The sequence below is a fragment of the Salvia hispanica genome, chromosome 4 (assembly GCF_029641045.1).
Source record: "Salvia hispanica isolate PSC_SH4W2 chromosome 4, Shi_PSC_v1, whole genome shotgun sequence".
In the NCBI taxonomy this organism is placed as follows: Eukaryota; Viridiplantae; Streptophyta; class Magnoliopsida; order Lamiales; family Lamiaceae; genus Salvia; species Salvia hispanica.
The window spans coordinates 6,725,370-6,748,497 of NC_142695.1; the positions used below are offsets into that span (position 1 = coordinate 6,725,370).

At 36.5% G+C, this 23,128-nt stretch overlaps 2 protein-coding genes across 3 annotated transcripts; both read right to left on the reverse strand.

The window, feature by feature from the left end:
- Positions 1–556: 556 nt before the first annotated feature.
- On the reverse strand, positions 557–21,634 carry LOC125193533 (uncharacterized). Of its 2 annotated transcripts, XR_016128844.1 has the most exons (6): positions 21,411–21,634; positions 19,543–19,610; positions 9,187–12,427; positions 5,696–9,111; positions 3,059–3,140; positions 557–794 (listed from the first exon to the last, which is right to left on the reverse strand). XR_016128844.1 is itself a non-coding variant. In XM_048091354.2 (5 exons), the coding sequence occupies exons 3-4, from the start codon at positions 12,414–12,416 to the stop codon at positions 5,712–5,714; spliced, it is 6,630 nt and encodes a 2,209-aa protein (XP_047947311.2). In that variant the 5' UTR covers positions 12,417–12,427; positions 19,543–19,610; positions 21,411–21,634; the 3' UTR covers positions 2,901–3,140; positions 5,696–5,711. The 2 variants fall into 2 exon arrangements, 1 of the variants encoding a protein (XP_047947311.2); XM_048091354.2 differs by lacking the exon at positions 557–794 and having other exon boundaries at positions 2,901–3,140.
- LOC125194544 (uncharacterized) lies at positions 13,706–14,282 on the reverse strand. Its single transcript, XM_048092804.1, has 2 exons — positions 14,265–14,282; positions 13,706–14,164 (listed from the first exon to the last, which is right to left on the reverse strand). The coding sequence occupies exons 1-2, from the start codon at positions 14,280–14,282 to the stop codon at positions 13,706–13,708; spliced, it is 477 nt and encodes a 158-aa protein (XP_047948761.1).
- Positions 21,635–23,128: the final 1,494 nt, after the last annotated feature.

Consider the following 23,128-nt stretch of genomic DNA (forward strand, 5'->3'; position numbering starts at 1 on the left):
ATCCTTCTCACTAACTAAGCTTCTAGTTCTACTTCTAAATTGCATGAGACTCATGCGTGACTAAAGATCTGATTTTACACTTATTAGTTATTACACACAATATTGACTCTTCACCTGTATCTAGGTCCTGGTCCCGGCTACATGATAGTACTAAAGCAGTGAAATCAATTTATCAAGAATCCAAACACACGGATGTTATAATATTTAAAAAAAACAATCATACCAAAAGTTCCGAAGAGGGATGTAGTCGATGATGTCCCCAAAAGGAGTTGATGATCTATATCATACAATCTTGTGACAATTGGCTGAAAACGTTGAATATTTCTGTGTAGTCCATTCCCTGATCCACGGCTGATTGTTTCAAGAATGAAAATGTAACAGCCCGACATTCTATGGTATAATAAATACGGCGATCGCTACCTAGGCGGACTTAAAGCAACAAGAACATAGGCTAGGGTTTCATTTAAAGGGTTTTGACCAAGGCATTTAATGAACTATTAAAGCAATAAGTCAACGGCTTAATCAAGAAAAATCAATGATGAATAGATATCGTAAATTATGCTCAAAAGACAAGAGTTTAATATAATTCCAAAAACGCATTTTATGTCTCAATATTCTAAACCAAAATGAATAAGTTCAAAAACAAACGATACTAAGTTTCATGTTTCAGCGGAAGCAACCAAGAGAAAAGTGAAGTGATATATGAAGACACAACCCCACTCAATGTTTCAAGACAATCATATTATCATTCAATTTATTTGCTCAACACCGCCAACCGCTCGTCGCCGCTCAACCTGCACATAGAGAAAACACATGCAGGGCTGAGTATTTTAAACATACTCAGTGAACTCATGCCAAAACATTTTTAGTAGATATGTCATCCTTACCATAGTGAACTCGAGTTTGCATTTTTAAAAGAATATCATCGAGTATCACAAAATAATTTCATAGACTGGCCAGTCAAACAATTCCTCCTATTTTCTCAACAATCAACAGTTCCATAGTGCGACGAAAGTGTGGCCACACTATTCGCCCACGAGACCGGCCGACTAGCAAGGACGGCTCCCGATCCCAACTGTGTACACTAGCCTGATAGGGTTTGCGGCCCTACTCAGCCCGAATTCGTTTATATAGCCCTATAGCCTAATGGAGCGGACTCACAAACTAGGCATCAGGCACACAACATAACCAAAACAATCACAAGCATGGCATAACATTTTAATCCACCCTTATAACACCGTAATCAATATTTTGGTAATAAAAGAGTTTAGTGAATAAAGCCCACCTCGACTCCTTAGATCACAAGTACGCTCTTCCTCTTGCTATCACGTCGAGGGCGCAAGTTATCACCTTTAATTTAGGCGTATCACATAAGTCTCAATCATTGATTCAAAAATCATGCATGTTCCCAACGTTTCCCTTTTTCCCATCGATTCGTTTTATATTATCACTCAAAAATCAAGGCATGATTATCATATCACTTTCTATTCGCACCACAACGCCCGATCCATCATCAAAACATGTCACGCATGAGTGTTCCTCAACACATCCACACGCACACACACGAACACACACGCACACACACATGCACATCACCCCATATTCATCAACTGTTTCCCCTTTTTCACTCATTCTATATGCATGAGGGTTCAAGAACACCGATTTATCAGTTAGATGAGAAAGATTAATATAAAAATACCTTTTCTCGATAGAATGAATGGTAGAAACAAAGTAGAAGCCTTGATTCTTCAAAAATTCTTGAGTTTCAACTTGAATTCTTCTCATAAGATGAAGAAATCTTAGAGAAAAGTAGAAGAAAATTGAGAGAGAGTGGGAGAGAGTGGAGGCGTGTATTTGGGGGAGTGGGAGGCGTGTATTTGGGATCTAGGGTTAGGTTTTTGTCTCTTATTTATAGAGTGCAACATATAATCTCATAATTAAATAAATAAAAAGATTTGAGGAGATATGGGAGGAGAGTGGCGTTAATATTGGTGAGAAATAAGGGGGTTTCGAATTTTTATGCTATTTATTAGCATATGATTTAATTTGGATATTTCACGGAGTAGAATAAAATATCATGGAGCAGTATAAAAATAATAATCCTCCCCAAATAATTAGGAAGTGGCGTTAACTATTGATTCCTCCATAAGGAATCAATTTCAAATATTAATTAAAATAGGATATGACAAGATCTCCTTAGATATGGTAAGATATGCTATGATATTTGAATTTATTCATGGAAAAGAATAAATAAGGGATCAAATAATATAATAAAATAATCCCTTCTACCATAAATAGGAGATTTTTGAAAATCTCCATGTGTAGGCATAGAAGTCGAAAATTTCATGGAGGAAATAAGGAATAATCGGACTTTGGATTTAATTTGGATAAATATCCCAAGCGAATAATTAAATTCACGAAAAATAGAATTCATTTCCAATAAATAGAAGTGGTCGAAAATTCCAATTAAATAATGATGCTCCTATTTAATCTCACTCATCCCTTAGGAAATAATTCACCATAATATTATTCTACCCCGCATCAAAATATTTACACAATCGCATCACAAAATCCACCATTTTTAATTCCATCTCATATTTACAACACATTGACCTTTCAACGGCTACGTCATATTTTCCACAATATTGACTATTCAATAGCCACGTTATATAATCAACAAGTTTGACTATTCAACTCAAACTCAACTCCAAATCGCAATTAGGTCACAGAGAATCATGCAATAAATCGCTCATCATTTAATCCACATACTTCATAGCATTAAAAGCATTTAATGCAAAAAATTTATATCTCAAAAATTAAGGTTCGAAAAAGTGGGGTGTTATAGAAAACATACGCAGATTCAGCCTGTTTCACAAGGTTAGCTTGATTTAACAATCTAATTATAATTGAATGAAAACATTCAGTTAATTATCTAGCTCCACAATACTCCGATCTTATATTTAGCATTGAAAATTTGAAGTAAAACGCTTTTTTGTACAATTAAACAAATTAGAATGGTCTTCTAGTGCAGTTAATATTTACGCACCAATAAACTAACCTGGCCTTTCTTCCACAGTGAATTTGTTATCATTATATGAGTGAAAACAATACTAGTCTTGATAATTTCTGACTTGATCTTCCTGCATCAATTCAAGCAATAATTATCATTAGGCTCCATTTGGTACACGGAATTGGAATTGGAATGAATTATTGATCAAATTCTATGGAATTGAATTGGAAGGAATTGAAGTCTAATTTAATTCTAAAGTCCTATGTTTGGTAAAATAAAGTAATTGATATGAAATAGAACTTAAAAAATTTGTGCACACGCACTATATACAAAATACACACACTTTATACAAAATACACATACTATACACACAGACACAAAAAATACACACTTCACAATCTAAACACGCTACACACATTACATACACACTATACACACACTCTGTGCACACCATATACACACAGCACAATATACACGCACTACACACATTTTAAAAAAAATACATATACTCACACAATGTACATAGACTACACACATTATATACTATAAAATACACCCACTTCACACACTGCAGACTCTTGACTATACACATGGTACACACAAAATACACACACTATGCACATTACATACAAAATACACACACTACACACACCATACACAAAATACACACATTCCATACCCTGCACACAATATACACGCACTGCACACATTTTACAAAAATACACACAATGCACACAATATACATAGACTACACACATTATATACAAAATACAGACAATACATACACACTATGCACAAACTAAAATTTCAAATGTGGTTTAGTTTTTCAGTTTTTTGGTTAGTTCAGTTTAAACTTTTTCAAAAATTTCAATTTTTCGAGGCGGTTTGGTTCGCATAAAAAAATTAAAAACTGAAAAAAATTTCAAGAATTGGATGCTTGAGATGTGTGAAATGTTGAGTGTGTGAAATGTGTGTAGTGTGTGTTGTGTGTGGAATGTGTGTAGTGTGTGTACCGTGTGTGAAACATGTATAATGTGTGTAATTTGTGTAGTTTGTGTAGTGTGTGAAATGTGTGAAGTATGTGTAGTGTGTGAAGTGCGTGTAGTGTGAAATGCATGTAGTGTGTGGAATTTGTGTAATGTGTGTAGAGTGTGTGAAGTGTGTGTAGTGTGTGAAATGCATGTAGTGTGTGAAATTTGTGTAATGTGCGTAGAGTGTGTGAAGTGTGTGTAGTGTGTGAAATGCATGTAGTGTGAAATGCATGCAGTATTTGTGTAATGTGTGAAGTGTGTGAAATTTGTGTAACGTGTGTAGAGTGTGTGAAGTGTGTGTAGTGTGTGAAATGCGTGTAGTGTGAAATGTGTGTAGTGCGAAATGCATGTAGTATTTGTGTAATGTGTGAAGTGTGTGAAATGTGTGTAGTATGAAATGCATGTAGTGTATGAAATTTGTGTAATGTGTGTAGTGTCTGAACTGCATGTAGTGTGTGTATTGTGTGTGAAATGTGTGTAGTGTGTGAAATGCGTGTAGTGTGTATAGTGTGCAATATGTGTAGTTTGTGTAGTGTGTGAAATATGTGTAGTTTGTGTAGTGTGTGAAGTGCGTGTAGTGAGTGAAATGCGTATAGTGTGAAATGCATGTAGCGTGTGAAATTTGTGTAATTTGTGTAGTGTGTGTGTGAAGTGTGTGAAATGTGTGAAATGCATGAAGTGTGTGAAATTTGTGTAGCTCAAATGTGTGTAGTGTGGAATGCATATAGTGTGTGACATATGTGTAGTGTGTGTAGTATGTGAAGTATGTGAAATGTATCTAGTGTGTGAAGTGTGTGTAATGTGTGAAGTGTATGTAATGTGTGAAGTGTATGTTGTGGATATATAGTGAAAATATTGGATATATAGTGAAAACATTTAATCTTATAACTATTTGGAATTCTAATTTTCTACCTTTGATATGTTCAAATTGTGGAATTGAAAGATTTGAATTAATTCCAAATCTAATACTTTTGTGGTACCAAACATTGAATTTGGAGTTGAAGGCTCCAATTCTCGGCATGTGATTTGGAATTAGATCTTTAAATGTTTGGAACTTTAAATTCTAAATCCTCTCAATTTGAAGAGTTTTTCATAAAATATTCACAACTTCAGTTTTTTTTCCATAAAATTTCCTTCACTTTTATGTGTTCTCCCCAAAAACTTTGGCAATTTTAAACTCGGGAGATGGAAATTGATTCATCTAGCTAGCGAGATGAATCAATTTTTTGTCACTGAATTTTACATAACCAGATATTTTATGACAAATTTTTAAAGTTCATGACATCCTCAAGGATAATCATATTGAAAGTTGATGATTTTTAGTAGATAGAGAAAGTTGGGGACATTTTCTACTATACATAAAAAGGTAGGGATATTTTAAGTAAAAACAATTGAAAGTGGATACTTTTTTAATTGAAACAAGACATGTTTAGAGAAATTGAAAATTTAGGTACTACTAATAAAGAGAAAAAGAAGATTAAGGAATTCTCTAGTGACACAAATCAAACTTACTCTTTTCTTTACAATGTAAGGGCATAAACTGATGTCAGTTTGTAATTTCGAATATTTTTCATAAAGCAGGTATTATTTGGATTTTTTAAATCAATATATTTACCCAAATGTGATAAGCAGGAAATAAAATAGTTTTACTTACAATTTGAGCAGGAGCTCTAAAGCTGGTGACCATTAACGTAGGTGATGCAGCGATGGAAAATCTTGTGCCCCTCATTTTCCATCCGTATTTTCGGACAATTGCTAATGTGGAACTCCTGCAACTCCGTGAGAAGCTTCATCGATGGCAGATGCCTTAACTTTGGAAAAATAGATAGACATAACCTTTTTAGACATGAGAGATCCCCAAACCATTCAGGCAAATCAAAAACTCCAAAATTCTCCAACTCCAAACTATAAAGAGCAGTGAGACGTTCAATTGATCCAGGAACTTTCCAATTATACAGCCCTGTCAACTTTAGCTCACCGAGTGACGAGCGGCAGTTTTGCAACATGTTATCGACTGTCTCCTCAACTGCTACACTTGAACAGTACTCCATAGTTAAATCAATCTCTAATTTTCGCAATCTCTGGAAAGGCCAATTCTTAATAAGAGTATTGGATGTGAATTTATAAGGTATGCCAACAATGGTTAGTTGAGCTAGCGAATGTGAGTTTGCCAAGCAATCAAGAAACATGGGTAGATGCTCTAGGCTCTTTAGTTCCGACATAGATACTTTCTTGAGCGAAGGCCCCTGTGGCTCTACCATTGCCGTCAGCTTTTGGCAATCACGAATCTCCAAACTACAAAGGGAATTTAAGCTCCCTCCGCTCTCTGGATTTACTATCCACTCCAGATTTTGACAACCTTTTACAGTCAACGACTTTAGATGGTCTAGGATGTGTAGACCATCAGGAAATCTACTCAACATGGAGCAATGCCTTATATCCAGTTCTTTGAGTCCACCAGCCTTAAGGAAGAACTGAGATGGGAGACGTTCCAATTTGTTGCACCAGTAGATTTTCAAGGATACAAGGCTTGGAAATACCTCCACTCCCTTGCCAAAATCTTGTATCTCTTTCAGCTCAGCCATATCTGTCACTAAGAGGGTTTCGAGTGCTGGAAAGCTTATTACAGCTCCATCAATATTACCGTAGAATGACGAATTTATGGACGTCACATTGCTCAATCTCCACAAACTAAGCGTTTTGAGCTTTTTCAACTGCCCCAGCTCCGGGATATCTTGACATCCTTGGCAGCCACTGAGTGTTATCTCAATTAGCATGTCAAACCCTGTCAATTTTTGAGCCCATGGTGGAAAACGTTCGCCTTTAAATCCTGCAATCTTTAACATCTGCAAGCCTGGGTGAGGTTTGAGGTCTTCCAACACAGCCGCATCATTTATTTCTTTCTTTTTATCGAGAGGATCATCATCATTTTTTTCACCTTCTCTATTTTCATCCCATTCTAACGTCAAGGAAAGTAAGTTTTCCTTCTCAGATAATTTTGCTTTCTTGGCTTCTACACTGTTATGTACCTTTTCCAGGTTCTCAATGTATAGTTGTTTGAGATTGTTCAAACTTCCCAACTCTTCAATTGTGTATCCCTTCTGCTCGCTCACTCTAAACATCAGCTCTTGCAGATGATTTAATCTCCCAATCTCGGAAGGCAAATCTACGCCACGGCAGAGATAAAGATGTCGTAACCTAATCAAGTACGTCAACGTACTTGGCAGTTCTCTCAAAGATTCTGTAGATGCATTCAAGGTTTGCAAGTAGTGGAATTCAGAAATCCAGTCTGGCAAATATTCAATTCTTGTTCTTGAAACATTAAGATTTCTCAAATGTTTCAACTCGCGAATGGAACTCGGCAACTCTCTAACCCGGTCACAGTCAATAGTAAGAGCATGAAGAGATTTGTAACTCCCGAACATGGTGATATCTTCACAGAACATGGTGATATCGTCACCTCGGAAGATTAACGTACGCATCAAATATATTACAGAACTTGCATCATCTTTATCCGCATCTTCACAAAATAAGTCATGTGCAGATTTTAAAACAGCACTTGCGAGATTACGCACAAGATCATGCATCATATAACTCAAAACATTTCCATTGGCATCTCTCTCTGCAACTTGAAGTAATGAATAGTGTAGAAGCACATTTAAAAACATTTCGCCCACAGACTCCATGTCAACTCTTTCATTTGGTTCAATGCCAACTCTTTCATTTGGGTCAAGAAACCCTTCTGCCATCCATAATTCAATCAGCTCATTCTTCACAATTTTGCAACCTTTAGGAAAAATTGAACAATATGCTAAGCACATCTTGAGTGATACCGAAGGCAAACTATCAAAACCCAGTTTCAATATATTTGAGATATTCCCAGCTTCCTTACTATCTGAATGCCAATTTTCTGTGACTGATGACCACTCTTGTTTTGATTTATGGTGAAGCACTCCGCCAAATATATTGGCAGCTAACGGCAAACCTTGACATCTTTTTGCAATTTCTGTTCCATCGATCTCATGTCCTGATTGAACACCTCCATTTTGAAATGCTTTTGATTTGATTATTGACCAACAATTTTCAATGGATAAGCCTTCCAAATGATAATGGTAAAATGGCTTCACTGATAAAGCAACTTCTTCTTTCTTTGTAGTGATGATAATTGCATTTCCCCGTGTAGAAGATACTCTCGATATTGAATTTATAAATTTTTCCAATTGTGGAACATCTTCAATGCAAATATCATCAAGAACAAGAAGATAAGTTTTTGCCTTCAAAACTTGTTGGAGCTTCTTGAGGATACTTTCCTCGGTCTCAACTCCACCAATTTTTGTTTCAGACGTCAACGTTGAAAGGATATTTTTGAAAAGCATGATTGGACTGGAAACTCTAGAAACAAGGACCCAAAGATGCGATCCAAATCGAGCCTTGATATCTTCATGGTTAAATATTTTCCTGGTCAACGTTTCTTTTCCCACACCAGCCACCCCATGAATCGCAAGGATGGAGAATATGGCTTTTCCCGGGATATCGGTGGTCAGCTTCTCAACTAGTTTTTCCACAGTATCATCCCTTCCCTCAAAGATTGGATCGAGAGTCAATGAATTAGTTTCAAAGAAAGCACGAGGAAGAGGAGGAGCAGGAGCAGGAGCAATGTCAAGCAACTTTGCACTAAAGATCATTAGGTTGAAATAATGGTTGATTTGTTTAATCTTCAAAGTTATATCTCGTCGGCGGTTAAAGCGAATGCAGTATGAGATGCATGATAGGAACTTATCCTTGGCCCTGGGCTTCTTCAATTTCCTCACTTCATAATGATAGTCGAGTTCATTTAAAACCTTATCAGCTTCGAAAGCCACAGCTTGAACCGTCGTCAACCAGACCTTGACAGGCTGTTCGCCAATGGACTTGTTCTGGGCGTCATTCAAGTAACTCTGAGCAATGCTCAAAACACCCTGCAGCTGTTGGACATCTCCAATGGAAGAGCGGTCTTCCTTTAAAGTGTTGCCAAGGCTCTTAAAAATAAATTCAACAGCAGCAGAAGACATACCTCCATCAACAATTTCACTGAATCAGAGAAATAAATGCGTGTCATTAAAGCAGAGAGTATGATGTAACAAAGAAGAAACAATTAATACTTACTTAGTACAAGGTTCAATCCAACGGTTATCAAGCTTGATGGTGAGATGGGGAGCGTTGCACCACGCAGATCCAATTCGTAATTCCGGACAATTGTTAATATATAAATGTCGTAATTTAGTGAGGCGCTCTAATGTCTCCCGGGAAAGCAGGCGCTTCAACTTGCTGCAACTAGATAGATTTAACTGCACTAGAGACACGAGGTTTCCAAACCATTCAGGCAATTCTTCAATTCCTAGCTTCTGCAAGTCTAACTTAGAAAGACCAGTGAGACGTTCGATTGATTTTGGCACCGTCTCCCAAATTTGCTGTCCTACTAAGCATAACCGAGTGAGTGAGTTGCAATTTCCTTGTAAGATAGCATCCACCTTCTGTTCAATGTCAGGACTTTTCTCCTCACTAACATCTAAATGTAACTTTTGCAAGCTGCCAAAATGCCAATCCTTAAACTCACAACCATTCATGAATTGAGGAACGCATCCGATTTCCAATTTTCTAAGACGAGCTGATTTTGCGAGGCAGCCAACAAGCATTGGTAGATTCTTTAGGCTTTGTAGTTCAGACATTTTTAATATCTCAAGCGACGGCACCCACGACTCCAACATTTTACAAGGCAATTCCATCAGCTCTATGCACTCTACAATCCTCAGCACACGGAGGATACATTGTCCTTCTCTGACATCTGGATTGCCGATCATCGTCATCTTTTCACAATTTGTTATATACAACTCCTCCAGAGAATGAAGCATTTCTAGTCCATCAGGTAATTTTTTCAATTCGGAGCATCCGGTTATCTCCAACTTTGAGAGATTCTGATTCTTACGGAATAACCAATCTGGGAGACTTCGTAATCTCTTTAAATCTCGTATGTAGAACGACATTAAATTACTGAACGGAGACTCTATCGACACCACCTTCTCCAATTTTATCAAAGAAAGAGATTTGAGATTTTTCAAGTGTTCCAGCTTTGGGATTTCCCTACATTCTGAGCATGATGAGAGTGTTAACTGTGTCAAGTTCTCAAGTGGCCCATCCCGTACAGCCATCTCCCTAGTCCATGATGGAAATCGATTGCCTTTGAATCCTACAATCCCTAACTTCTTCAGGTTTGAATGAGGTTGGAGGCCTTCCAACACATTCTCGTCATTTATTTGCCCTTCTCTTTCTAAACTCCAACTCAACACCAGTTCAGATAAGTTTTGCTTCCGATGTATATTTGCTTTTGCTGCTTCTTCCTTGTTACGCACCTTTTCCAAATTAGAAATATGTACTTCTCCTTTGAGATTGTTCAAACTCTTCAACTCTTCAATTTGATAGCCCTTGTTTTCACCCACTGCAAAGTACCTTAGTGTTCGGAGATTAGTTAATCTCCCCATATCAGCTGGTAACTTTACACATCGGAGAACATAAAGATGCCTCAAGTTAATCAAGCACTTCATCGAACTTGGCAGTTTCCACAAATATTCTGTTTCTGCTCTTAGTGTTTGCAAGTTATAGAGTTCACCAATCCACTCTGGCAATTGTTTAATCGATGACTTTGAGATATTAAGATTTCTCAAATGTATCAATTTCATAATTGAACTGGGCAACTCTTTAGCTCTTGCAAGTCTAAGATTACGCAGACTTGTATAGTCTACAAGCATCTTATCAGAAATTTCACCTTCCAAGAATAATGTGCGCAAATGCTTTGCCACTTGTTTCTGTATAGGACTTGATTCTTGTCGGATCATCATGTATCTCACTGGGAGCAACCCATCTTCACCATTACGAGAACCTAATAGTATATAAGATGCTAGATCATGCATCGAATGGTGCATCACAAAACTTTCCACATTTCCATTTTCATCTCTCTCTGCTTGAAGCATTAAGTTTTGTACAAGTTCATTTAAAAGCATTTCTCCTGTAGACTCCATGTCATCTCCTTCATTTGGTTGTAGAAATCCTTCTGCCATCCATAGCTCAATCAGTTCCTCCTTCACAATTTTAAAATCATATGGAAAAATTGAACAGTATGCGAAGCACGTCTTCATTGATGATTGTGACAAGTTCTCCAACCTCAATCCATATATGTCTAACATACACTCCCACTCATCTTTCAAGCCCGCAATCAGCTCCCAGCGCTCTTGAGATTTACCACAAAGCATTCCCCCAACTAAATTAGCGGCTGATGGACAACCCCCACATATTGGTGCAATCTTTCTTCCCGTCGTCTCAAAACCTGATGGCACATCTGAATTTCCAAAAGCTATGGATTTGATTATGGACCAGCATTCATCCCCTGATAAGACATTTAATGGATGAATGTGAACGGGGCTAACCATATCAGCAACCTTTCTATTTTTGGTAGTGATGATAATGATGTTTCCTTTCATAGAAGTAACTTCCTTGATCCAATTTACAAACTCATTCCATCTCGGAACATCTTCAACACAGACACTATCAAGTACTAGAAGACAAGCTTTTCCTTTGATAGCTTGTTGAAGCCTTTTTAGAATGTCATCCCTACTCTCAACTTGATCACAAGTAAATGTGGCAAGGATTTTCTTGAGTAGATCGATTGGTTCAAAAGCAATACCAACATCCACCCAAATGCGTAATTCGCCAAATTGAGCCTTGATGCTTTCATGATTGAAGAGTTTTCTAGCAAACATTGTTCTTCCGACCCCCGCCTTGCCCTGAATTGCAAGGACAGAGAACACCCGCCCCTCTGAGGTGCTGGTGATGAGCAGCTCAGCTAACTTGAGCATATCTTCATCTCTACCAACTAAAACACCATCAGCAGAAAGAGAATCAGTTTGAGACAGAGTAGGCACCTTCCCAAGGCCAATTTTGTTTGCCTCATTCTTAAAGGATTCCAACCCGTCATTGATTTCATTGATAATAAGGGCACCTTTTTCATTGGATGAGAAATATGTAAGTACTTTAGCCTGGTTGGTGGGAAGTTTGAAACTGTAGGTTTCTTTGAGAAGATGATATTTGAGTTCATCCACAGAATTGTCAGCAACCAACACCTTAGTTCCAAGCTCCTTCAGCCAGTGTTTGACAGCTCCACCAATGGGGATTGTCTGCATCTCTATGTCTTTTAAGACGTTCTGGACAGTTTCCAGATTCCCGCTTAGCTTTGCTGCATTCTTGTGCAGACCAAAGATTGGTGACAACTCCTTCGAGACTTTGATCATGTTTTCAATTGCAACATTAATGAAGGCGGCAGCGGCGGCGGCTTCTACTTCCATTCTCCTGTGCACTGCCGAGACAAATCGAGATTTTAGAAACACAAATACTGCGAAACTAGTCAAGTTTACAACTTTAGCAAATTAAATTAGCTTAAGTATTCACAATTAGCGATATGATGCGGTGGGACATTTCACGATAAGAGCCACATTTCACTTTTACTATAAATGACAAGTAGACCTCACATTCCACCAACCAATTTTACTTACATTTCATTATAAAACTATATAAGTGGGACAGTATTATATATTCCCTCTGTCCCAATTTCATTGTCATTCTTGTAGTGGGCACGAGTTTTAAGAAATGTAAAGAAAAGTTGGTTGGAAAAGTTATAAAATGGGAGACCCACTTTTTTATATTAGTTTTATAATAACATGTGAGTGAAGTGAATTAGTGGAATGTGCAACCTACTTACCATTTATGGTAAAAATAAAGTGTGTTAATTAGATAGGAACGGACCGAAATAAAAAAGAATGATAATTAAGTGGGGATGAAGGAATATAAAATAATAAAATATAATTGCATACAATATCTTGCCTTCTAATAAAGGATTCATTTTTCTTGGATCGGATGAATATTTATTTATGTAAATTAATGTGACCTGCATGGGAAGTGAGTGGATTGATGCAGAAAAGAAAAATGGACATGTTTACTGTATATGGTTGACACTTCATAGGAGGACATCCATGGTATATGTTGTGATTCAATTGAAATTTGAATGTCCAACGACAGAATTGGCACTAGTGGTGTAGATTCACCGGATTCGGTCTAGATTTAAAAATTAAATCAACTCACTTGCTAAGTACGGTGTAAATTACAAATCTTGCTACACTCCGTCCCACGAGAATATACTCTCTTTTTTCTTTAGTCCGTCTTATAAGAATATGTATTTTGAAATTTCGAAAACTCTTTTCTATCTAGGAGCATTCACAATGGGGCGTCCTATAGTCCTCCATGTCAGCATTTTATCCTCCTGCTCATTCACCTGCAGTGGAGCACCTTATAGCCCGCCCCATAGTCTGCCCTATAGCATTTTATTTATCTTTTGTATTTATTTTACTTTTTATGAATATTTGAATATAACAAAATTGTAATTTAACACTACAAAAAAAAAACTTTACTTTATTGAAAGTCGAAAGAGTACAATACGAAATAACTTTAAAGAGCAACAATTTCAATGGCGATTAAGTGCCCAAATTTCTTCAACCATGTCGAACATGAGCCGGGCATGGTCTTGTTGGTTGCGCATTGAGGCCTGTGCCGCTAGAACCTCATTGTAGCCCATCGGTGATCATCGAACGTGATGCGGGGTTGCCGCACAGGAGCTAGGTCCAACTTCCTCATCGCCCCAATCGGTGACTCCAGTACCTTCGTCTTCGATTATCATGTTATCCAAGATGATGCACGGATACATGAGTGCCCAAATTTCTTCAACCATGTCGGACCTGAGTCGAGCATGGTCTTGTTGGTTGCGCATTGAGGCCTGTGCCGCTAGAACCTCATTGTAGCACATCGGTAACCATCGAACGTGATGCAGGGTCATTGTACAGGAGCTAAGTCCAACTTCCCCATCGCCCCAATTGGTGACTCCAGCACCTTCGTCTTCGACTATCATATTATCCAAGATGATGGACAGATACATGACATGGGCGATGACTTCCTTGTACCAGAAACGCACTGGACCTTTCACTATTACCCAACGCGCTTGGAGCACACCAAATGCCCGCTCCACATCCTTCCGCGCAGCCTCCTGCCATTGTGAAAATAATGCTCTCTTTCGATTCGTTGGGAAGCTGATCGTCTACAGAAAAACAGGCCACCCCGGGTACATGTCATCTGTCAAGTAGTACCCCATATGATGCTGGCATCTATTTGCAGTGAACTCGATGGTTGGGTCGTTGCCACTGCATTGCTCGATGAAAGGGTATGATGTGTTCAGGACGTTGATGTCGTTGTTCGATCCCGCACACCGAATTAAGCATGCCAGATCCAGAGTCGATAGTCAACGATGGCTTCGAGGATTATCGTCGGGTGGCAGCTCTTTAATCCACTAGTAAAATTGGCCTCTTCACGCCGTTAGACAGTTCTTCCACTCCCGATGCAATCTATGCTCCCTAGCATTTCAGGAAAGTCGTGCACCCTCTCGTGCATGTTCATTAGGGTCTGGCAATCATCAACGGTCGGCCTTCGCAAATATGTGTTGCGGAAAGCGTCCACAACTCCCTTGCAAAATTTCTTAAGGCACTCTCAGCCAGTTGTCTCCTCAACGTCAATACTGGTCGAACATATCCGTTGTGGTGCCTTAGGCCAACTGCCGGAGCGCAACTGTGCACTTAGTTCGGGTCTGACGATGCCATAAGGCCGATACTGGAAGTATGTATCACGTGCCTCCAACATATGAACAATGCGGAGAAAAGATCTGGCTGCATTCTAAATCGGCAGTAAAAAACCGTCGAGCCCCACCGTGGTTCATCGGCTAAATAGTCTGCAAACCGATGTTAGTGAGCTACGTCATGCTCGCGGGGGACAAAGGTCCGACATTAGATTGGCCTCTGGATCTGCTCCACCTGTTCACGCTCACGCTACATTTCGTCCAAGCAATCTGCCGCATTCTCATGAATGCAATCGACTAAGACCCGAGAATGCCCTCTGAGGTACTCCAATCGTTGATGGGATTCATTTTTAAAGAGTGAAAGAGAATGTAGATGGAAAAAAAGATTGGTGTGAAAAATGGAACGAGAAATGAGGTATATATTATTAAGAAAATATTAAAAAATCAAAAAAAAATGAAAACACGTCGCATCATTTGTGCCTGTCATCCGCGTCCCCCGCAATGTGGCGGACGATAGGCCAGATGATGCGTAATCCGAGGCCATCGTCCGCGGAGGAAGGGTCCACCTTCGTCTACCGTGGATCGTCTGCCCCATTACGGATGCTCTAATAAGGTGAGACTCATTCTCCACTAATAACACTTTAATTACTTTTTTCTCTAATAAGGTGAGACTCATTCTCGAGCTCGTGTCCGAGTCCGCGGACTTGGATCTTGACAATTGGTCTTTAAGTGGTCTTTGGACTGTTCTTTGGGCATGGTCATGGGCCTGGGTGCTTGGGCTTGACCAAGGCTAGTCTAATTCTTTTTAGACCACCAACGTTTCCACGTCAGCGAGTCAAGCGGGATGACACCTCGTCAGTATGACACCTCGTCAAGCGGGATCCCAAAACGTCTGTCCAGGATCAACCTCTCTAGCTCCTGTAACGGTTTGAAATGCTTGGTGGTTACAACCTCGCAATAATGACAGCCATCAAGGTTGTGTTGACCCTTGTAGTGGATTGAGCCTATAAATAAGTTAGTCATTCCATGCATTCCACACACCACACTCAAACATTTTGCATGCATAAGCTCCTTCTCTCTTTGTGCACTATCCTTCATAAGCTCAGTCCTCACCTCCATCCAGTTCGTCGGAGCTCTGCTGATAGCGGTGTTGCTTCATCCGAGACGAAGTCATTTTATCTTTGGGGACGGCACGCCAATCCGAGAGCACTACCTGAGTGTATTTCGTCTTGCAGAAAGAGGCCTCCTCGACCCGGCTTATTATTACATTAACAATTTACTGTTTCGAATTTGTCATTGTAATTTCGTTTCAATTTTCATTATGTATTTCCTCTTTTGGATTGTATTACTCCCGATTTATCTATTTTAATCCAAAAACCAAAATGTAATTGCAAATAATCTACTACCTATAATAATCAAATTGAAGGAGTGAGGTCTCATATTAAATATTATTTCAAATTGAGTTCATTATCATCGATAGATTGACTATTGTGAGTATGGATATCCATCAATCTACTACCTATAGTAATCAAATTGAAGGAGTGAGGTCTCATTTTAAATATTATTTCAAATTGAGTTTATTATCATTGATAGATTGAGTATTGTGAGTATGGATATCCATCTCTCTCGAAATATGCGAGTTGATCAAATAACCTGCTAAAGTTACACGGTTGAATTAAAAATTTGTAACCCAATAAAAGTCGGTTTGCACCCATTAGCCCATAACTTGAGGATATGACCTGGTACTCAATGGGCTAGTATAGTGGGTTGGCATATGTACTATTCTTGCATAATTCCTCGTCACCTTGCTATTTTGATCCATTCCATAATAAGAATCACAATTTTTTTTATAATAGATGATAAATAGGTTTCACATTCCACTAACCTACTTTACTTATATTTTATTATAAAACTAATATAAAAAAATAGATTTTATATTCCACAAACTTTTGCAACCCAATATTCTTTACAGTTTTTAAAATCCGTGCTCACAATAAGAGTGGCTCCTATTATGGAACAGAAGGAGTATATTATTTCTTCTTATTTGACTACTAACTCAACACGTGATCATAATAAAATAAATAATTAAATAAGTGATTGCAATTATATTCTATTGTGAAACTCTATTTTTGTTGTAAAGTTTATACTACCAAAGAATATTATTTCCTCATTCCCATAAAATAGATTAATCCACAATCTACTAAAAATACTTCCAGTACTTCCACTATTTTTCCCTCTCTCTTTGTTACTTTTTCTATTTCTTACTTACTTTACCAATTGGACATTAAAACTTATGTCATATATAAGTTTGTCTATTTTTTGGGAACGAGAGAATATATTTTAATATTGTACTTAGTCTTTAATACTTTCTTCGTCCCAAGGTAGTTGGGGCATTTTTCTAGGCACAAGATTTAAGAAAATTGATATGGTAAGGTTAAAGTAGAGAGAGTAAAATAAGAGAGAATAAAAGAATAAGAGAAATGAAGAGAGAGTTAAGTATGAGAAAGGATAACAGTTTTTGCAAAAAAAAAAAAAAAAAAAAACTCAACTACCTTGGACAAAAAAATACAACTTAACTATCTTGGGCAAAGGAATAATAATGAAAGAGTAAAATGACTACAAGCTCAAAGTAAATTCCCTAAATTAGAGCTCAATATATTCTCGATGTAGAAGAAGAATGTAAGTAGGGATGTCAATTGGGCTAACTCATTCGGGTTCAGGCCAACCCACCTGGATTACCGGGCTATTTGGGTGCAGGCTATTCGGATTATGAATTTTTCTGGTCATATATTTTCGACCCTACCCCTAACCCTCTGGATTTAGGGCTAACCTACGGCTATTCGGGCCTCAAAACTTTGAAAAATAATCTCTTATATCAAAAAAAATTTCTATAAAATGATTTTAAATTTTGGATATTTTTTTCGATTCTTACTTTTAGAATCCTATAAAATCTTCAAATTTTATAGTTTTCTTGAAGAATAGTTGGAGAGAAGCATTTCATCTCGATCAATTACAATACAAACAAAGATAAATTAAAATTAAATCCATCAATTTGAATTAAAGTTTGTGTTCGTGTCATTATTTTGACATTGTACTAACCGACTAATATTACCGGCCTATTCGGGCTGACCTACGGGTTTCGGGTTGGATTGAAATCCCTAAATGTAAGTGTATATTTTAGAATCATTTCCATAGAAATTTTGTTTCTATAAGGCCAAACTATTATTGAATCAATTATCATTGGTTTTATGTTATGTAATTTTGGACTTTTTGGAATATTTTAGACATTGCATTTTATGTTTGTCATAATTAATATCTTAATTTTTGTAGTTGTTATAAATATAGGGTCTTTAAAAAAATACTACATTCCTTTATTAGCTTTTAGCCTGATTATGCTTAAGTTTAGACTTTAGAATTGGAAATTTGTGATCCGACAACATTTCAGCTCAATGCAATAGCCGGTTAGCCGCAATTAAATTTTAGCTAACCAACATATGATGGGTTAACTTGATTGGCTCTAATTATGAGTAAATGAGTAAGGCTCCTATTAATTACAAAATTTATGAGTTGGCCGAAACAAAATCGTGACAAGTTTTTCGTGGTGATAAAAATAGCAAAATGACAAAAGAATAATAAACCAGTTTACTCAAAGCTGATATAAAAGCAAAAGAAAATTATGAAGCAAGATAAACTAAACGATGTCCCTATCTCTTCATTTTTTTCCAGGTTTTGGAAGATTTAAAATAACATAATTGATGCATTCTACTATTTGTTTATATCATTGGATAAGATGCATGGATGCTCAATATAGACTTAATCCCGTTTTATTTCCAGCTAAGTGATATAAATAAAGAAATTCAATTGATTAGAACTGATCAAAATATTAGTTATCATATCATGCAAATATTCTTTACTCATCTAGTCCGATCAAATTAAAGGGTGTTCGTTTTGTTCGATATGGGTAGAGCTAAGAATTAATTGTAGACCAGATTTACTGATGGTTTATGGTTTTCATTGTTGTCTAAATTAACCAAGAAATGCACTGATTGATTTTTTAAATTTTTATTGAATTGATCAGGTGTGTTGTATGACCGTAATACCTCCAATTTAAGCCTAATTTATTAGGGGAACACCAATATCAGAGCGGTAAATTAGGAATTTGAGGCTACTCAATGTAGGAATAAAAACCACCCGAAAGATGAGATTTGTTTTAGGGGTATTCCACCTCCAAACAGCGTGGGCCTAGTTTTACAACTTGGGCCAAATTTCTTATCATTTCTATGAACTTGAACCACACCTAATATATTTCCTAAAATTTTGACTTATAAAACACATATATATGTTATGTATATTTGAGAGGAATGATATGCTATATACGTTATGTGAGCTTCTTATGTGAGCATAATTTTCGTTTGAGGCATGTTTAGTATTGTTCGTTTCGATTTATATATTTAGTTTGATTATAATACAGCAAAAAATGTTATTGGAAATTTTAATTTCATTAAAATCAAAGCTTGAAATGCTCAATTTTTCTATAATTTCAAATAAATAAATAAAATAACAAATCAAGCTTTCATTTTTATTAATTTTATAAAATTAAAATTTTCAATTACATTTTTTATTGTTTTTGAATCAAACTAAATATATAAATAAAAACCAATAGTATTAAACATGCGTCAAATGAGAGTGATACTCATATAAGGAGCTCACATTATCATTCCTAGTACATATAATGCAACAAATAATGAATCAACTGAAAAATAAAAATTGAAATGAAGTGGGAAAATATCACTTACAGCCAAAGGTATAAACGAACCACGAAGAGAAAGGATAAGATTGCCAACTCTGATGCCAAGAGAAGTCGCTAAATATATAGGAATAAATTTCAATGAATAAACATGCATTCAACGGTTTTTATTAAAATTGGAAAATGCATATTCTTATGCGACGAACTTAAAAAAATTTGCATATTCTTATAGGACGGAGGAAATATATTGCAATGTATAGCATTTATGTCCTACTTGATACTTGTATATATTATTTGTAAATAAAATGTGAGTCAAATGAATTAGTGGAATATGGAACCCTATTAACACTTACCGAGACTTGTATTCGTGGAACAAAGGGAGTAATAGTAGTAGTATTTTTATTTAATTTAAAACTAATTGTCAAAAGTACACCAAATTTGACTCTATTTTTGGATTTCGATGTTATGTACTCCCCCCGTTCACCAATAGGAGTCCCGTTTTGTCACTTTAGTCCGTCCTCCTGGTTCACTTTTACCATAAATTGTAATAGGGTCTCACCTTTCACTAACTTTTTTCACTCGCATTTCATTTAAAACTAATATACAAGTGGGACCCATATTCCACAAACTTTTTTCCATCCATTTTTTTTAACAATTTTTAAAATCCATGTCGCCAAGAAATGAGACTCTTAACGGCGTACGGAGGGAGTAAGTGATATTAATAGTACAACTGTTTTTCAATTTGTAGAAACAAAATTATGGATTACTCTTATGTCCACTAATAAATTTTTTAATTATTTTTTTAGGTAATGGATCTTATGTTTCATTAACTTTATCTTAATCGTATTTTATTATAAAATTAAAATATAAAAGTAGGGTTTATTACCCCCCCCCCGTCCCACATTAAGATTAAGAGTCACATTTTACTATTTCGGTCTGTCCCATAATAAGAGTCACATTCCACTTTTATCATAAATGGTAAGTAGGTTTCACATTCTACTAACTCATTTCTCCCACATTCTATTATAAAATCAATATAAAAAAATGAACTTCATATTCCACTAACTTTACTAACTCAATATTCTTTACATCTCTTAAAACTCTTGCCTACCACAAATACGAATCCTACTATGGGACGGAGTGAGTATAAAACTACTCTCACCATCCCATAATAAGAGTCATGTTTTACTATTTTGGTCCGTCCCATAATAAGAGTTTTATTTCACTTTTACCATAAATAGTAAGTAGGCTCCACGTTCCACCAACTTATTCCAGTCACATTTTATTATAAAACTAATACTATATATAAATGAGACACGTATTCTACTAACTTATTCAACCTACTTTTCTTTTTACATTTAAAACCCGTTTCATAACTAAATAGGCCTCATAGACTCATATTCTACTAACTTATTCAATTCACTTTTCTTTAGATTTCTTAAAACCAATATCATAACTAAATAGGACTCTTATTCCTTATTCTAGGATAGAGGGATACATTTCTTAAAATTCGTGTCGGATCCAAACTCCCCTTGTATTGGTGGACGGATAAGTAATTTTTTTTTTTTTTTTGAGGAGTTTAAAATGATGTGTCATTATATTCTTAATAAATCTTCAAAGACATTAAAATACTCCTACGTAGAGACCGAGATCTTTAAAGAGGTGATTACATCCTAACTTCACAAAATGGAAGTAGTATAAAACTAGTTAGTAGTTTCCATTTAGTCAGATCCAAGGAATGTAGCACTAATTAAATGGACTATGTTGAGAAAGATACATATGATAATTCATTTTCAATTTTGTTTCTTTGTGTTCTATTCTTGACTTCAAATTTGATCAAGGAGACTGACATAGCTAAAACTTTGGTTTAGGAAAGCACATAAAATACATAACAAGGGGGATACTGATCTCTCTTACCGGTGTTTAATAAAGGCCGGATTGAAGCGCCAAGAGACGAGAGGATATGATTGCCAGAGAAGTCTATGTGGATGTAGTTGTCAAGATGGACGATTTATGTTATTAGTTCGGCCATTGATCTGTCGACACGTATCTTGAACTCTCAACCCACCCAAGTTCTATGGATCCGTACCAGTCACAGTTACTATGTCTCACTGTTCATGTTTGGCTTGCCACCTAATTACTAGTACCAAACTGGCACTATTGTGTGGACATGGCTGGTAGACAAGCAACAAAAACAGTTGTCCAGTTATTCAGCGGACTTGTCTACCGACACAAATCATAATATTTTATTAATTATTGATATATTTTTGTTCAATTCGAATAAAAATTATCATACAATTATAATTAGAAAAAAAACACACTTTAACATAAAAAAAAATTAAAGTGTGTAAATGTGTGTGAATGAGAGTGAAACGGAAGTGAAATAAGGAGTATTTTAAAAAAAAACTGTAAAAAAAATAAAAAAATAAAAAAAAGGTGTCCACTGTCGCGGCTCCTCGGGCCCTGATGCTATAGGGAGCCGCGTCCTCCATTCCACCGCCCCGTCCCCGCCAAGTGGCTGGCGCGCCCGCGTCCTCCACCCCCTGCCCCGTCCGCCCTCGTCCTCCACTATAGGGAGGTGCGGCCGCGCCACCTCCCTTGGCGGCCACTGTGTCCTTCATAGTGGACACTCTTACTCTATAATGTTATTCGAGTTTCAACTCGAGTTTGACTCATGTATGTAAATGGTACTTCCTCCGTCCCACAAAAGATGTCACACTTGTGGGACGGCACAAGATTTTAGGAGGTTTTGTTTTTTGTGTTAAATGGAGATAGAAAATATAATTTTTATATTCATGTGAGAGAGAACTTTTACCAAAAAGGGAAATGTGACATCTTTTGTGGGACAAACTAAAAAGGAAAGTGTGACATCTTTTGTGGGACGGAGGGAGTACTATTAAAGCTCTATGCTTCTTGAATCGAACATCAACAAAAAATATTCTTCTTTCATTTATAGAAATTATTTCACAATATATTTAGTTTAACTATATCAAAATTTTAAACTAAGAAACTAGTACTCCCTCTATCCGCAAATAAAAGTCTCGTTTTTCTATTTTGGTCTGTTTAGGAATCTAGTTCATGATTATTATAAATGGTAATTAAATAGGCCTCATATACCACTAATTCATTCTACTTACATATCATTTAAAACTAATATATACAAGTGAGACCTTTATTTTACTAATTTTCTTTCACCTGCATTTTTTAATATTTCTTAAAACTTATGCCGGAATGTAACGAGACTCCTACAGTCCTACTAGGAAATAGTAATAAGCAGTTAAAGCCACAGCTTTAAGCGCTTTTCAAGGAATACTCTGCGTTTAACATTCTTCAATAATTTGGTATAGATAAAATGCTTGGGTAGATAAAATGCTTTTAATGTTGACAGTAAGCAATGCAAAAGAGATGTCAATTCCTGCTTGGACACCAAAATTAAATATCTGTACGCTAACAAAAGGTACAACAGTTGGCAACAATACATTAAATGACGTTAAATGCTTCAGATTTAATTGAAATTATTAAGTTCAAGTTCGATTATTTTTATATTTCCTCCATCCCATGCTCTCGGTCTTAGTCCTAAGAGTGTCCACAATAGAGTGACACAGTCACTAATTCGTCTAAGGCATAGCCATAAA